Below are 17,050 nucleotides of genomic sequence, written 5' to 3' on the forward strand. Positions count from 1 at the left end.
GACCGATAATGCCTGCTTACAGAGAGTTTGCAGTCCTTTAAAACTGTGCAAAATCAAACCTCCAAACACTGAACAATGCTGGATACATCTAGATTTTCAAAGCTTTCTTTTTAGCTTCACTGGGACCAGGACTCTGAGGATGTCAGAGTCAGTTGGTACACTTCAAATAGATCACTATCAAGTTTTACAAAGACATTTATGATTCTAGGATGATGGATGGCTTTGGTGATCCCTCTAACTTCTCTAATAATACCACCAGCAGTCTGGGATTTGCTTGTCTGAGTGAAATGATGCCGGTTGCTTGAGAGACTGCACAGACATTACTGTACCCCACAGGATAATTTGGAAAAACTTGGGTGTTCCAGTGACTTTTCCTCTTGAACTACAGTCAGCTCAGAAAGAATATTTCAACTAATTTGGGCTAACACAATAAGAAGTACTTAAAAAATATTGACATTCCTATCAACCTCAGCTGTAGTTTGTTTTTAGTGCTAAATGGCAAATGCTAATTAACATTACATGAGATGATAGTAATGTGAGACTATTATACCTGCTAAATATCATGCAGCTTGGATCATTTTGGCATTATGACTTTAACATTTAGCTCACAGTAAAGACTCTCAGCTTGCAGCTAGCACAGATTTAGACTCTTATGAAACATCAGTCAGTCTAAATTTAGACACGTAATCACTAATGTTACTTCATATGTTATATAAATGTCAGTCACTGGAGGCTTATTTCTAAACTGCATTATTTCAACTGCTCATCCAAGTGAATCCAAACCCATCAGAGCACCATCAATACCAGAGTCCTTATGCATCAAGTTTCAAGCACAGTGGGTGAACAGATGTCGAGAAGGGTGAAGAACAGACAGACAGATATAAAGACTGGCCTATTAATTCATGAGATGTAGCATACTGTATACCATAAATGGAGTTGACTTGCAAAAGTGGCAGCATTGCAACAATTTCCTCTGAGCTTGCCAGATTTGCACCACTGCATAAACTCTCTAGGCATAAGCTGATTTACTGAGAAAATCACAAATGTAGTTGTGGAGTTGTTTCTGAATGAACTAAAGTGGCCTTGTGTAATGAAAGAGGTAAATCACTGAATGCACCAATACAGCTCTTTTATATGTATTTAGACGACAGTGGAGGTTTGTGGCACAAGGAGTCACAAGGTGGCTGTGGTAATAGGACGGGAGAAAATAGTCTTGAAAGGCAGCAGGATAAATGCAGGGGAGGTTTTCTTTTTCACTAGCATTTCTGATAATATGTGTGTGGGGTTTTTTGTTTTTGTTTTTTTGAAAAAGAAAAAAAGAAAAAGAGAAGGTCAGCTCCAGCCATTACCTTGAGCTACTTAGCTAAATGTTTGTATGATACTATATTGATGGTGTTTTTAAAATGGGCTGAATACCTCACAGATTAAGGATCTATTGTAACTTTAAGCCGCCCCCTTCCTTTGAATTGAGCACTGTAGTGTGTTACAGTTTTGCGGCATATCTACAGTAATACAAGCGAGAGGCAGAGGACATAGCAGAGGGAGACGTGTGAAGATTCCTGTTAATCCAATATTGCTGGCACAGAAACAGCCTCTGAGGTGCTAACTGCACTTGTGGGGTGATTCCTCTTCCACTAATTGGTATCATTTCTAAGCCACAGTATTTTACAGGGCAGAACTAAATTTACCTTGATAATTAAAATTTTCACTAGCATTGGTCTTTTGATAATTTAAAAGCATATTATGTTGGATTTGCTTCTGTGTGTGCTTCATCACGATGATTAATTCACCTCATCATTTGCCTCCTGTTTCTGTGTGTGTATGTGTGTGATTTTTGTGTTTTTGCAGTTTATCCGTACCCTGGAGCGCAGTCATGACTTTAACGCCAGGGCCAAGGTTTACTTTGCCTCCCTGTTAACAGTAGCTCTGCATGGGAAGCTGGAATATTACACCGACATTATGAGAACACTGTTGTTGGAGCTGATGGAGGAATATGTCAACAGCAAGAACCCCAAACTAATGCTGCGCAGGTGAGTGTGGTCCAACTCTCTGTTGCTTATTAATGGTTCTCCTGTATTGCTTTCAGGCTTAATTAGCACAACATTTTTACATAGCATGAATCCAAAATGTTTTGGTGCTTGCTTCCCATTCAGTGCCTTGAAATCTGGTGCAAACATTCATATCCTCTTTCTAGATCTTTCTAGGTCAAAACTGTAACAGTAAACACCTGCTTTTTGCATGCTAACCTACTTAGCTCTGTGTGCTGCTGCCTCAGTCGGTGCCACTCTTCTGGGTGGACTCTTAGATTTGTTTAGCAGTAATTGCTCTGAGATTGTAAAATGTCCTCTTTCTGCAGTTTTGAAGCAGAGTCGCTCAACTCTGGCACTGATATGAACCAGTTGATGCGGACTGGGATTCAGTTCAGAATGCAGCGGACTGTTTCATTCTGTTGCCATGTTTTCTGTTGAATTTTGTAAAGACTTACTGTAGTCCATTATCAAGAGCCAGACTGCTGCTCCATCTATTCCAGTCTTCTTCCATCTGCTCATCCTTCTGTTTTTTCCTCTTTTTTTTGTTTTTCCTCATTGGAATCCAAGTAAAATGTGCTGGACAATTTTCTTTCTTCTCTTTCATCTCGTCTTTGTCATCTTCACCTTCTTATCCCTGCTGATTGTAACTAAAAAGATCAGCTTTAGTGCTTGAGCCAGCGTAACCCTAACCCAGATTCTATTTTATTAGTTAGACTTTCCAGCTAAGTGGAGACTGGTTGTAAAATTTGGGTTGGTGTGAAATTATAAGTAATTATTGTTTTGCTAACAATAATTAGTATTTTTAAAAACTGACCACATACTGGTGAGTTATTTTCTGTCACTGATTTGATTGTTTTAATAGTAATCGTTCGCTATATTCTTCCTGGGCAAAATTTCAGAATTTCTTTGTGAAATTTGAGTCCATAAACATTCAGCTTATTAATCTGATTGAAGTAAATAGCCTTAAGAAACGAAGCTTCCAGATTTTGGTGTTCTTTGATCTTTTTAATGATCATGTCAAGGTCAAGTGATCCATTGACTGCTGCTTCCCCTCCCTCAGCAGGACACACTTGTCTGACGGCACAGTTGCTTATCGTTTCTGAGGGGCAGTTTTGTGATCTGAACTATTCCCTGTGCCTAGGCACGCTGTGACTGACTGTTATGCAAGTACACATCTTAATTATCCCCCAATGGAGAAGCTCATTATGCTGATTAGCCCATTGTGCCAAAACAGACCTCCTTATATACAAGATATCTAATTAGGCATGCTATGTGCATCAGCGAGCATCACCAGTGGATAGTTGACATTTTGATGGGATATCTGTCAAATGACCAATGACATGAGTTCTGAATAAAAATATCTTGACACTGATAAGCTGTATATAATTCGAGGCCCATAAAGTCCCACAAGATGATTTAAAAAAATATAATAATGGTTATGCAAGTTATTTATACTATGCTTTTTATCAAAGCCTTTATTTATTCTGTAAATAAATGATAAATGTCAGAAGGTCTTTTCATATTGCGCTAAGAAGTAGTCTTGGCCCCCTTCCTGATTTCCTAGTTTTTATACGTTTGTCGCACTTAAATGTTTCACATCATTGAACAAAATTAAATACTACAAAAACGTAACACAAATAAACACAAAATGCCGTTTCTAAATTAAGGTGTTTATAATTTGGGGGGGGGGGTCCAAACCTCTACATGGCCCTGCGTGAAAAAGTGATTGCCCCCTAAACCTAATAACTGGTTGGGCCAACCTTAACAGCAAGGTTGGGCCAACCTTGCTGTGGCATGACCTTTTTAAGGTCATGCCACAGCATCTCAATCAGATTCAGGTCAGGACGTTGACTAGGCCACTCCAAAGTCTTCATTTTGTTTTTCTTAAGCCATGCACATGTGGGCTTGCTGGTGTGTTTTGGATCATTGTCCTGCTGCAGAACCCAAGTTGTCTTCGGCTTGAGGGCACCAACAGATGGCTGGACATTCTCCTTCAGGATGTTTTGCTGGATAGCAGAATTCTGGGTTCCATTTACCACAGCAAGTCCTCCAAGTCCCGAGGCAGCAAAACAGCCCCAGGAATTTTTTCCCCTTAATAATAAACCTCTTCATTTAGAAACTGCATTTTGTGTTTGCTCGTGTTTGTCTAATATTTAAATTTGGTTGGTGATGTGAACCATTTTAGTGTGACAAACATACAAAAAAATAGGAAATCAGGAAAGGGGCAAACACTTTTTCCACACCACTATATATAAGCTCACCTTATGCAACTTCAGAGGCTCTGTAGTGTAGACTTTCCCCTTATCAACAAACACTATATAGACAAAAGTACTGGGCTGCATACATGATACACCTACAGGAGGCGCTCAACCATGGAAATCCTGCCAGGAAGCTCGCTGTGCACAGGGTTTGCTGATGTTAATGCCAGAGGAATTTTGGAAGTCTGCAGTTATTGAGTCAGCGTGCACCTTAGCAGTCAGCAGCCCTGCTCCGGTCTGCCACATTGTGGCTAAGTTGCTGTGGTTCCTAAATGCTTCCACTTTACAATATTATCATTTATTACTGCATGCAATGTCAAAGAGGGAAGAAATTTCACAAAGTGACTTATTGAAAAGGTGGCATGCTCTTACAGTGCCATGCTTGATTTTAGTGAACTCTTTCTTTCACACACATGACTGCATGGCTTGATTTTATTGGAACTGGAAAAACACCTGAATTCAAAGATTAAAAGGTGTGGCCCAATACCTTTATTTATACTGGTGTCTGTTTCATGCCGTGTCTCTTGATATGCAGTATTTTACACTAAATAAATACATTTTATTTTCATAATAAGAGTAAAAATAACTCAACAAATATGTTTTTCAGGTCAGAGACAGTGGTGGAGCGGATGCTGTGTAACTGGATGTCAATCTGCCTTTACCAGTTTTTGAAGGTAATGCAAGTTTTGGGTCACTGGAAATGATGCAGTGACTGACAGGAGATTGATTTGATTTGAATATTTTCTGGTTGCAGCTCTGATATGTTTTGATTTTAGTAGCTGTTCCGTGTTACAGTGAACTTTATGGTATAGACTGGTGGTCTGAAAAATATAGATGTTGTTCAATACATTTTTTTAAGGAGTGAATATACTTTATCAGTTATTTTAAAAAAAAGTATGATCGCATGCTTCAATATTAAACTGTGGGCTTTATGGATTTCTGCATTTCTTTCATTAGTGCTCGTGTTGAAAGTGCCAATTTATTTGACTTTTAAGCTGCTAATCACAACAATTAGCTGCTTTACAACAGCTGTGTCAAGCTAAATGGTTTTGTGTGCCTCTGTGTGTCTGTGTTTGTGTGTGTGTTGTGTGTGTGTGTGTGTGTAACAGGACTCTGCAGGCGAGCCCTTGTACAAACTGTTCAAAGCCATCAAGCACCAGATTGAGAAAGGCCCCGTGGATGTCAGAGTGAAGAAAGCCAAATACACCCTCAATGACACAGGCCTGTTGGGTGACGACGTTGAGTACTCTGTCCTGGTGAGATCGACGCGCACACACTCACTCACTCTCTCTCACACACACACACAGAGACACACACACACATGCACATGCACAAACACACACAGAGCACCCCTCACAGTCAGTCATAGAAATTCAGAAACTCAGCGTCATAAAAACTGCACACTCTGCTTCAAGATTGCATGGTGTTTTGTGCCTGGTGAGCAATACATACACACTGTGCAGTTGCCGTGGTAACCACCACCCCCCCCCCCCCCCCCCCACCACACAAAAAAAAAAAAAAAGCCCTGAGGCGACTCCCCGCTTTTGTGTGACATCCATTTTCAGTGTCAATGTTCTCAGCTCAGAAATGACACAGCCAACACAATCCAGCGTAGCAGGGAAATGTGTGGCTTAGGTTAAAGTCCTACAAGTGGGAACAAGTATGGAGTACAAGCCACCTCCACAACCTCCCCTCAACCTCGCAGCCTGCACCTGCTCTCCGTCCATTTGGGCAGCTTTCAGGAGTCAGGAAATGCCCGTGTGTCTCGTTTTGATATTGTGTCTCGGTAATGGAAGCTAATATGAACCCAGCTGTTTTTTGTTAAAGTCAGCACAAATAAAAAGACCCATGGGTAATGGCGTTGTCGAGGACAATTATCAAATTAGCGTGAGTTACACGTCTCCTTCTGTGATGGATTGCTTTCTGTGATTGAATTACATAGGGAGGAGGAAAAAAAAAACGCTTGACAGATTTCAAAAGCAGATGCATTGCTTCCTACTGGCTTAAATTTACAGCGTGCTACTCTTATGCACTTTATATGCAGCTGGGCTGATAGGGTTGCCATTGTGAGTGTATTCCCTGGCTCACATTTGAAAGCGTTGAATGGTCAGTTATTTCTAACAGAATTGGATGTGAGAGGCGAGGCGGGTCAGTTGGCTCCTGCTGAGCTTTGGTCATTAGCTGGCCAAAAGTCCTGTCAGGTGTCACCAATGTGTGTCTGTGTGTGTGTGCTTGTGTGCTTATAAAGCCCTGTTGCTGTGACAACAACATCCAAATAGAACTTGGCGTGGGTGGGTGCCTGGGTGCTCTGACCATGTTTGAATATTTCTGCATGTTTGTATTTTATTAACGTAGGTGCGCGTTATCAGCGTGAGGTATTAATGTGCGATTCTGTTTGTCAGACCTTGCAAGTGCTGGTTCAAGGCGAGGGGCCGGATGTTACGCCCGTCAAGGTGCTGAACTGTGACACCATCTCGCAGGTGAAAGAGAAGATCATCGAGCAGGTGTACAGGAACCTGCCATACTCCCAGCGGCCCAAAGTCGACAGCGTCACCCTGGGTGAGTAAATGACGGCCACCTAAAAAAAAGCAGATGAACTAAAGCAGGAACGTCTAGTAATGATAAATAATGTAACTGTTATTTCAGTCTTAAGTGAAATTAATTCATAATTAAATGAGAAGTGAGTTATCTGAGAGGGTGAATAATTATTTCATTTCACATGTATTCAGTATATTTTATTATTTTAATAAAACAGCTTTTTATTTCAGTTTGTGGAGTAAAAGAAACCAACTTAGCTTAGAATTTATTCATTGTCAGCAACATGAAGAAATCGTTCATCCCTAAACAAAGCTATGCTCGCTACTGTAATCAGAAACCTTGGGGAGTGACTTGAAAGGCTAAAGCTCCACAGACATTTTCTAACTTCAAAGTCATTTTTTTATTCCCACGCACGCTGTAGATCTCATTCCTTTATACATTTTAGATAAGCAGAGATCTATTTTCTTTCAGGCTAACTGCCTTGTATTTGGTTTTAGTTGTAAATGAAATGCAGACGGTGGTGGGCTCAGTTATGCAGAATGTGTTTGGGTGCAAACTTTTCTATTATGTTTCAATTATGCAGAAACTACTGACATGTGACTTCTTCACCCGAGTTCAGCCATATAGCTAACAGGCGAATTTAATAAATGCATCATTAAATCCCAAGAGATAACTGAGCAGATAGCTGCATTCGTTAAAGATCACATTATTACAGTGTAACCACAGGACAGCCGCATCCCAGGATAAAAGTAATTGAAATAATATAAAAAAGTATTTTATTTGAAATGTTTTACTCCCACAGCAGAGATAACTTGCGTTTTGAATAACGGTCTCATCCTGCCTTCATCACAGAGTGGCGCCCTGGCTCAACAGGCCAGATTTTGTCGGATCTGGACTTGACCTCCCAGAAAGAAGGCAGGTGGAAACGCATCAATACTCTGGCACACTACAACGTGAGTACTGCAAAAATTTACTATGCAGTAATAAGAATTGAAATTACAAAACCAAATGACTGGGGTTCAGTATCTGATGTAAATCAATGACCATTTAATGTGCATTCAGTTCGAATGTATAATGTAATTTATATGTAGAGTTTCTAAATGTATTTCTTTTCTTTTTTTTCCACAATAACAAAATGTTTATTTACCTTACTTTTTTACCACCAATTTATACCTAATCTCTCAGTATAAATAAGTATACCTATAAATACTTATTTATATATAAGCATTTAAACTTACCTTTAGGTAAAAATAAATTGCTGATACTTGTATCTTTGCATACTAGAAGTCTCTTCTCTTGGTTATGTCTTTCTATGCAATCCTACATTAAGCCATTTTAGTTTTTTCTTCCAAGTATTTTCTGCAATAAAAAAAAATTAGCAAGATGTATGGCAAGGACACAGCTTTCTGCTTACAAAGCCACATTGTAATGTGTTGTTTTGTCAAACCATATAAAATTGCAGTCATGCAACAGCTCACATGTGACCCTACCTGAGGAAACAAGATTAAGATTTCTTTTTTATAAAATATGTATGAAATACCATAGCAAGAGAAAGTAAATGTGCGATATGTTCTCAAGGATAACATTGGAAGCTTCCTTTTATCTTTTTATATGACTCTTTAGTTCAAGTCCAACAACCATCACAGAGTTTTCACTCTCCTTTCTATGCCAGTAACTACTAAGCTGTGTAAAAGCTAAGAGAAAAAAAGCTTTTATCCTTAAAGTGCTGCTTAAAGATTTCATCATTAACTTTCATGGAGTGTATAGGTGTTCAAGATAGATCATTTACGATAATGTTGGCCCAAAGAATATGCTATACAATAGCACTGTAATAAAATTCTTCACTTTTTGTTTTTATCACCTACAAAATTTAATTTCTTACCTGCGAGTCCCATAGCTTTCTCTTTGTTTGGTCTTGTTGGCTCTCAGTGGTGACAGAATGCCACTAAATCTTCTTGGCACTGTATTGATCCACAGAAAATAAAGGTCACTCGTGAATATCCCCTACCTGTTCTGCTTTTCAGCCACTTAAATCCGCCTCTTTTAAAGGTGCTCGAGTTTCTTTCATCCTACCTGCTGTCTCGCTGTTGTTCTTAGACAACAGACCTGCTCCTATAGATTCATTGGCTGTGTCAGGGTAGCGCTAATCACAGTATTTGTGGGGTCAATAATAGGTTGACGCCAAAGAAAATGGCCTGTAAATATCCCAATAAAGACTCACTGTTCGTGTCCGCTCATTCGCATTGATTAGGAATTAGATCTGGGTGCTAAAAGGCACTGCTGACCACAGTCACAGTAGCTATTAAATTCAAAGGTGTGTTAAGTTTGCATCGTTGTGTGTGTTGTCATCTAACAAAATGATTGACTGTACATTCCAGGTGCGGGATAACGCCACATTAGTTTTGTCCAAAGTGCAGCACACGCAACAGAACTATGACCAGAATCAGGAAAACCACGAGGAGCGTACGTATCTCTAAGTACACGCATGCCGTGCACATAAACACACACGTGTTGAACCCAGAAGGACACAGATGAAATGTGTACTTGAGAGTTCCTGCCTTTGTTTTGTTTCTCCAGGGTTTTTGTCCATATTCCCATGACCAATTAACATGCTAATACATGTTGTTTTATGTATAACACGCTTTGAGATTATGCAGAAATAGTATGTCCTTTTATCTTCAGCTTTTTTATGTACATTTGAGAGTATTTGATGGTTTAGCATTTCTTCTTGGATAGTCTCATTCAAATTCAGTAGACACACCCTCTCATGTTTTAATTTTAATCGTCTGAATGTTTTCTGTAAGCATGTGCATGAATAAATAAGAAGCAGAATCGTCAAAAGAAAGTTTACACCAGTGTTTTCCTCCAATAGGAAATGCTTTATTGGAAGATGATAAAGTGTTTCACTTGGTGAGGCCAACAGACGAACTGGATGAGACCAAATCTAAACGAGGAAGCATAAAGGACAAGTCGATGACCAAAGCCATTACAGAGATCTATCTAACAAGACTCCTTTCCGTAAAGGTACAAGAAAAAAACATTTATGCAATTATTACAGTAAATAGGGCACTGTTACACTGACTAAACAGTAAAATTCTGCTTTACAAACCAAGGTTTTTCCAAGTTAAAGCTATTTTGGAAAGAGCCGAAAATGCACAGTAAAAACTTGAATAGCTATACTCTCCTTGCAAATAGTTGTGCCTCTGGTATTTCTGGCTGCGCTCTGTGTCTCTGCCCTGTCTCACATTATTTGTGGCCCCTTTCAGGGAACACTGCAGCAGTTTGTGGATGACTTCTTCCGCAGCGTGCTGTGCTCTGGGGCAGTGGTCCCACCAGCTGTCAAATATTTCTTCGACTTCCTGGATGAGCAAGCGCTGAAACACAACAATGTGGATGAGGAGACTATCCATATCTGGAAGACGAATAGGTAAAACAACAGGTCGACTGCGTACACTAATGATCACTCTCAGAGTTCTTTTTGTATGCTGTATGTTAGTATGTGGATGTACTCCAAGTATCAAAAGTACAAAAGTATTTGTTTCCGGCCTCATTCCATGAAATCAATCAGTCCACATGACTCCCTCAGAATAAGCATCAGACAATAACTATTTCTGTGTTACTGTCCCCAAAAGTACATATGAAGTACTATTTTTCCCCAGATTTTATGGGCCCGCATAACTTTATAAGTACAGGAGATAGCCACTTAAACTTTATTCTCACCTGAAAAGCAAATTTAAGCTCTTTTAAACACAGGAACCCACTCCAAGTGTTGCAATGTAAAATAAAAATCTTGTTTTTATTTGCCAGGATTTTTTTCTATGACCTACTTTATGCATCAGTATCAGAGAATATATCACAGTTTTTCCACTGCAGCAATTTATTGTCTAAGATTTAGAGTAACAGAAGAATCTGTGCCTGGGATTTATTTTTTTATTTACTAGAGGACAATTTAAAAAGTGGATTTGGGGTCATTCTCAAGGGTTTTATCTGTATAATATTTTGGACGTAACACACTGATCAAATAGGTTTAGGTCCTAAAGAAGTTTTCCAATCCTTGCAATCAGAGCATGGAAAAGGGTGGCGATCACAGAGTGCTCCTCTGTGGCTCTATGCTCCATGTAGTCAATATAGATATCAGCCTTTGCCATTAAGGGATGTTAGATGGTCATTAGCAGCTAGTTCATTGTTGTTGATGTTTCCTTCCCTGAGAGGCATTTTTCCCCACTTGCTATTAACGGTATTTCAACCAAATGTGTATAATTACTACATCTTGTTCCCTCCTCCTTAATAGAACAGGAAATTATGCAGATAGTTTCATACATTTTGACAGTACCTTTTACCTAAATGTTTAAAGTAACATGTTGTATTAGTGGACTATGGGAAATCTTTTCATCTTCAGTTTAATTATAAAAAAATTGAATCAATATTTTCTCCCAAATTTGGACTGTTCATGTATTATTGCCATTTTTGCCGGGAGAGGGGGAAAGTATTTGCTTTCCCCCTCTTTCCTCTTCAGACCGGAACCATCTGAGCACTAAACTGATTGGCTGATTCAGTTAATCTTAATGCTTTCCATTAGATACAGGTTGTTGTTTTTTCATTTAAATCAGAAAACCAATGAGTAGCTATAACTCCCGAAAATGTAAAATAGTAAGAGCAGCTTTCTAGGATAATTTCGTCTTAACTATAGTGGTGCAGAAGTATGGCATAGTATGAAAAAATGCATCTTGAATGAAATACAAGGACCTCTCATTTAGATACGACTGTGGTATACAATTTCACAACCAGTCCACACAAACACAGCTATCCGATTTCATTCCCACCAACAGAAATCCCACTGCCTGAGACACTGTAACTCTCCAAGAAATAAAACTTACTTATCCCAGAATGGACAGAATACAAATGCCCAATTTCAACTTACTTAGTTTGCATTTGCAATCCCCCTGCTCCCATGTGACATTTAAGTGCATAAATTAGTGTCACGTCGGCTAAGGCTCAAGCATACAAGACGACGTGTTGCATGTAGATGCCGGTGATTGACGCAAGGCTGGCAAGAGAGCAGCCACACAAGGACAGAAGATGAGCGATTTAATTACTTACTACACTCCACACCACACTCTGCATCCGCCCGTTCTGTTTATCAAATCAACTGAGGGCCATGTACTAAATATGAATGTGTGTATGAGGCATAACAACAAACAAACATGGTAATTATGTCCCAAGCTAATTTAATTCTGTGATTATGACAACATTGCTATTTTTATGCTTCCATTGTATTCTCACGGCAGCCTTCCCTGGAGATATTACCAAACCAGTATGAATTTTATGCGGTGCGTTTCTTCTCTCAGATGGCAGAAGACGTTCTCACCGATTGGGGAGGAGTTTTTTTCCTAAACTATTGTATTTGGTTGTTCTTTTGAATGTAAAAGCTGATATGAGTTTGGAAGAAAGTCTGTGGAGTTTGTTTTTCCATTCAGGGGGGAAATTAGCAAGACCGTTCGAGCATTGCATTATGTAGTCTGGGCTTTAAGTTGTTAGGCTGCAGAGGAACCTCAGAGGTCAGCTGCTTTATCATTTCTAATCATTGTTTGTTAGAGTAGACAAGCGTCATTGGATGTTGCTTTGTGCAGATCCCTTTAGTTGTTAAAAAAAAAGTCTTCAGAGATCATTTTTTTTCTTTTTCATTTAATTTTCCGTGAACAGCAATAGTTCTCACAGAGGTCAGCATCGTGTGAAACAGTAATATAAACTGACAGTCAAGGGTATTGTTCTGAATAAACTGACACCGACACGAAAGGCTTTTCTCCATCGCTGTTATTATCTTGTACTGCACTCAATTGCACCTCAGGCAAGTGCTCTCACACATGAAATGAAATGCCTCCCTGACTTAAATTAATTCATGGATGTAATGCGGTTGATGAGACACCCCCCCCCCCCCCCCCCCCCCCCCCGTTCTGAAACAATAATACCGATAACAACCAGTGATGATAGACTGATTTCTTGCCCCTCTTTTTAATACCCGTGCAGCCTGCCTCTGCGGTTCTGGGTGAACATCCTCAAGAATCCCCACTTCATCTTTGACGTCCACGTGTCTGAAGTGGTGGACGCCTCACTCTCTGTCATCGCCCAGACTTTTATGGATGCTTGCACCAAGAGTGAGCACAAACTCAGCCGGGTGAGTGGAAACGAATGGACAAGAGGAGGGAGGGGTGGGAGAATATGAGGTGGAGGAGTGAGGAGGAAAAAAGGAAGATGGGTGAAAAGATGGACAGAAGATGAGAACAAATTTGATTATGTGAAAAGGTTATAGGCACGTTAATTTAAAGTGCCATTTTCACTGAGTTGTATCCCTCCCCCTTTAGGACTCGCCAAGTAACAAACTACTCTATGCAAAGGAGATCTCCACCTATAAGAAGATGGTAGATGAGTAAGTACTGGCAGCACTTTCCATCTGTTATTATTGGAGACTGTAATACCTTTTTTTAAATATCAGTTAACATAATGGATCAATTACCACCTCTTGTCTACTCTTTATGTGTGTCTGTGTGTTTAGTTACTACAAGGGCATCAGGCAGATGGTATCTGTCAGCGACCAGGACATGAACACTCACTTGGCAGAGGTGTCACGGGTAAGGAATACATCTGTCATTTTTGAATAGAACACAATAGAGTAGAATATCTTCATTGTCACTGTAACATGTGCAGTTAATAAGTGCAGTGTCTATAGTGCAGAGATCACTCACAACAGTCATAAAACTAAATCTGTAAATTGCATTAAACTATATAAGAGATGGAAAAAAAACAACTTTTCTCCATTCACCTAAACTCCAAAACCCTCCACAGCACACAGCACAATCATGTGGACAATGCAGCATTTAATGCTTTTACAGCTCTGGGATAAAAACTTGTCTTGCTGTTAATGTTGCAATCCATAAGGTTTCAGTCTAAAACATGCTTTTTAACATCCCTCGAGTGTGGGTATTGAACACATTTAAGATTGTTGGGTTTTTTGGTTTTGTTTTTTTAACCAAATGCCCCCGGGGACGTTAAGAAAAAGGTATTTCCTTTCTAAAGACGAACTGCCAACTCTTGAGCCACGATCTTGGCACGATCGTGGCTCAAGAGTTGGCAGTTTGTCTTGTAATCGGAAGGTTCGAGCCCTGGCTCAGACAGTCTTGGTCGTTGTGTCCTTGGGCAAGACACTTCACCTACCGCCTACTGGTGATGGGCCGATGGCGCAATATGGCAGCCTCGCCTCTGTTAGTCTGCCCCAGGGCAGCTGTGGCTACAACTGTAGCTTGCCTCCACCAGTGTGTGAATGTGAGAGTGAATGAATAGTGGAATTGTACAGCGCTTTGAGGTTCTCAAAAAGCGCTTTATAAATGCAATCCATTATTATTATTATTATTATTATTATTATTATTATTATTATTAAAGCCTCTTTTGTACTGGCATGTCAACTGTGAGAGATTCATAGTCCACTTTCAAGTCCATAATGTTAAAATATTTTTTTTGTTCCATTTATTTTGGGTGTTTTTGTCTTTAATTGTCAGCAGATAGGATAGGGTGACACAGGAAACCAATGGAGAAAGTCATAATTGAATCATATTGCATTGATGTGGCATCCACATAACATTTTCCACAGGAAGGACTGTATGAAAATTGTATTTTTTACTTACTGCGCCAAGGGTGCACTTTGCAACTACATGCTGCTGAAAACAACAAAAGAGGAACTGGTGTATTTGTTTGCACTGTTGCCGAATTAACTCAAATGGTTTTAACCAAAAAGCATGTCAATAATTGACTTTCTTTATATTATAATATGAAAAACAGGATTTGAGTTTATGAAAATCTTAAGGATTATAACTTTAATGCCCGGTGGCATTACATATCAGCATTGTTCAGAGGCTTATTTATGTGTGTGCAGTAATTCTCATTTGCTCCGCCACAGTTTTTAAAGCCTGGGTGTAGTTTATTCAGCTGGGTCCAGGTTCGTGGTTTGGTTGGATTTCCACTTTAACCTTTAAATTTCTGTTTATGTTTTTCAGTCTCACACAGACAAACTGAACACACACGTGGCTCTCCATCAGCTTTACCAGTACGCCAGCAAATACTATGATGGGGTAAGAGGCCCTTCTTTTTCCTATCACACCCGAAGGAGGCTATTCCACTGAATGCACTACTGCCCACTATATTATTGGTTCTCCTTTTTTTTCTCTCTCTCTTCACTCTTGATATGCCAGAAGAGTGATTGTATGAAATTTTAATTGAAAGCATTTCTGTGGGATGTGAATTGGAAAATTGCTCTGGGAATTGATTTTTAAGAGTCCATTGTGCATTGCCACTTGAGGTCACGAAAAGGGGATAAACAAAACCTAATGAACAAGTTGGATAAACAAATGGGGCTGTCAGTCTCCCCTAAGTGGGACTCGCAAAGAATAACAGCTTATATGACGCGATTGCTGATGTCGAATAACACCATCTTCTCCTCCCACTCTCCACCCTTCTTCTTCTTCCTGTGCTTCTTCTCTGTCCATCCCCCTCCTCCTTGTTTCTTTGCTTTTCCAACATTACCCTTATGCCATCCTCTGTCCAACTCTTTGTCTCCTCTCTATCCTCTACACCTATTATACCCGACATCTCACTTTTTTTTTACTGTCCTTCTTACCTTCTTTTTTTTTTTTTTTTTTTTTTTTTTTCCAGATCATCGCTTCTCTGGAAGAGGACCCAGCTGCCCAGAGTAAACAGCTAGCCCTGCGGCTCCAGCAGATAGCAGCCGCCCTGGAAAACAAAGTGACTGATCTCTAACCCACTAAGTGGAGGGAGGAACCAAGGGAAGGGGGAATATCGCCAGTGACTACAGGGGCTTATTTCTTTCTTTTTTTTTTTTTTTTTTTTTAGTGAATAAATTCCAGAAATGAGGAAATGTGAGAAATGGGCGTGTTTATTGTACAACTTGGTCCTGGGGTAATTTTCTGTTCTGTGTGAAGTAACAGACTAATGAAATGCAGAAAGAGTGGAGACAGGAAGAAAATGGTGGGTTACACTGTCATAGGTACGCCTTAAAGCTCACTTGCCAAACCTTAAAGGTCTGCGCACTCATTCATGCTTCACTGAATATTGCTCCCACAATGCAGTGCGGCAGAACTCTCTCTGAGATTTAAGCCCCTCTGTGGAGCACTGGCATAGGAGATAATCAGATGTTCAATTTCTCTCTGTGTAAAAAAAAAAAAAAATGGTTTTAAGAGTTGTATTATATATTTTTTTTATCGTGCAGTCTTTATGCGGAAAGCTTTATAAGAAAAAATATCTTTTTAAATGGATCACCTTGTGGTGCGGATAGTGTTTTTATTAGCCTGTGTATGCGTAGATGCCTGTGTGAAGTACTTGTGGAAAAAACAAAAAAGAGTGTGTGCTGCTGAATTTAAGTGTGCGTTTGGGTGGATTGCACGTGTGCGAATGTGTGAAATTGTGCGTGCACACACGGGATGCCTACTGTCAGGCGCGAGGGTGACAGGACGCCTGCTTTGTCGTTTTAATTCCCCCATACTCAGTAACACACTGGAGCCTGTGCTCTCAATGAGCTTTATGACAGAGACCAAAGGGTCCTCAAAAGGACGCTGGTTAATCTAGCAATGTACAGGCTCATATGAATGACAGATCACCAGGCGTTTCAGAAACATTTGAGTTATATTCTTTTTCTTTCGACTCGGATTTGGTTCCGGCTGGATTGCCTGTTGTGCTCGTGGAAATCGATAATAGCACAGTCTGTCTCCCTTTATTGTACAGTGCCATGAAACATTCCACTTCAACTAAAGCACAGAAGGACATTTAATACGTTTTAAAGATATTATAGTTAAAGACTGTGTTTAAGTTTTTTTTCCTTTGCTATATTGTTTTATTTTTATATACATATATGTATCAGCAAGAAGCAACCATTTTTCCTGCCACAGATTCGTGTCACTCATATTAGCCCTGCAATAATGTCAGTATACCATGAGCCACAATCAACAGTTGCATTTGCTTACTAAAGTAGCAGTTCAGCAATATGTTAGAAGACTATTCAAATTGTTTTATGCATTGCTCATGTTTATGATTTTTGTACCATATTTTTAGTATTACCCTTGTAATGTTCCAAATAGTCATCACGAATTCTGCCTCTACAGCTATGAAATAGCCTGTCGCTGATGTTAATAATTTAGATGAGATTCAGTCGGTACTTAA

General features: G+C 39.6%; 1 protein-coding gene across 3 annotated transcripts in view; it reads left to right on the top strand.

The window, feature by feature from the left end:
• Positions 1–15,688, top strand: part of plxnb2b (plexin b2b) — a 142,783-nt gene extending 127,095 nt beyond the window's left edge. For all 3 annotated transcript variants that reach the window (XM_026175356.1, XM_026175357.1, XM_026175358.1), the window contains 13 exons: positions 1,849–2,030; positions 4,896–4,962; positions 5,398–5,544; positions 6,691–6,847; positions 7,679–7,779; positions 9,205–9,289; positions 9,699–9,850; positions 10,093–10,253; positions 12,854–13,001; positions 13,189–13,253; positions 13,380–13,455; positions 14,875–14,949; positions 15,530–15,688. In XM_026175356.1, coding sequence (XP_026031141.1) covers positions 1,849–2,030; positions 4,896–4,962; positions 5,398–5,544; positions 6,691–6,847; positions 7,679–7,779; positions 9,205–9,289; positions 9,699–9,850; positions 10,093–10,253; positions 12,854–13,001; positions 13,189–13,253; positions 13,380–13,455; positions 14,875–14,949; positions 15,530–15,634 — 1,521 coding nt within the window. In that variant the 3' untranslated portion in view covers positions 15,635–15,688. The remainder of the gene's footprint in view (positions 1–1,848; positions 2,031–4,895; positions 4,963–5,397; positions 5,545–6,690; positions 6,848–7,678; positions 7,780–9,204; positions 9,290–9,698; positions 9,851–10,092; positions 10,254–12,853; positions 13,002–13,188; positions 13,254–13,379; positions 13,456–14,874; positions 14,950–15,529) is intronic.
• The last annotated feature ends 1,362 nt before the right edge of the window (positions 15,689–17,050 follow it).

This window comes from Astatotilapia calliptera, chromosome 7, assembly GCF_900246225.1.
Source record: "Astatotilapia calliptera chromosome 7, fAstCal1.2, whole genome shotgun sequence".
In the NCBI taxonomy this organism is placed as follows: domain Eukaryota; kingdom Metazoa; phylum Chordata; class Actinopteri; order Cichliformes; family Cichlidae; genus Astatotilapia; species Astatotilapia calliptera.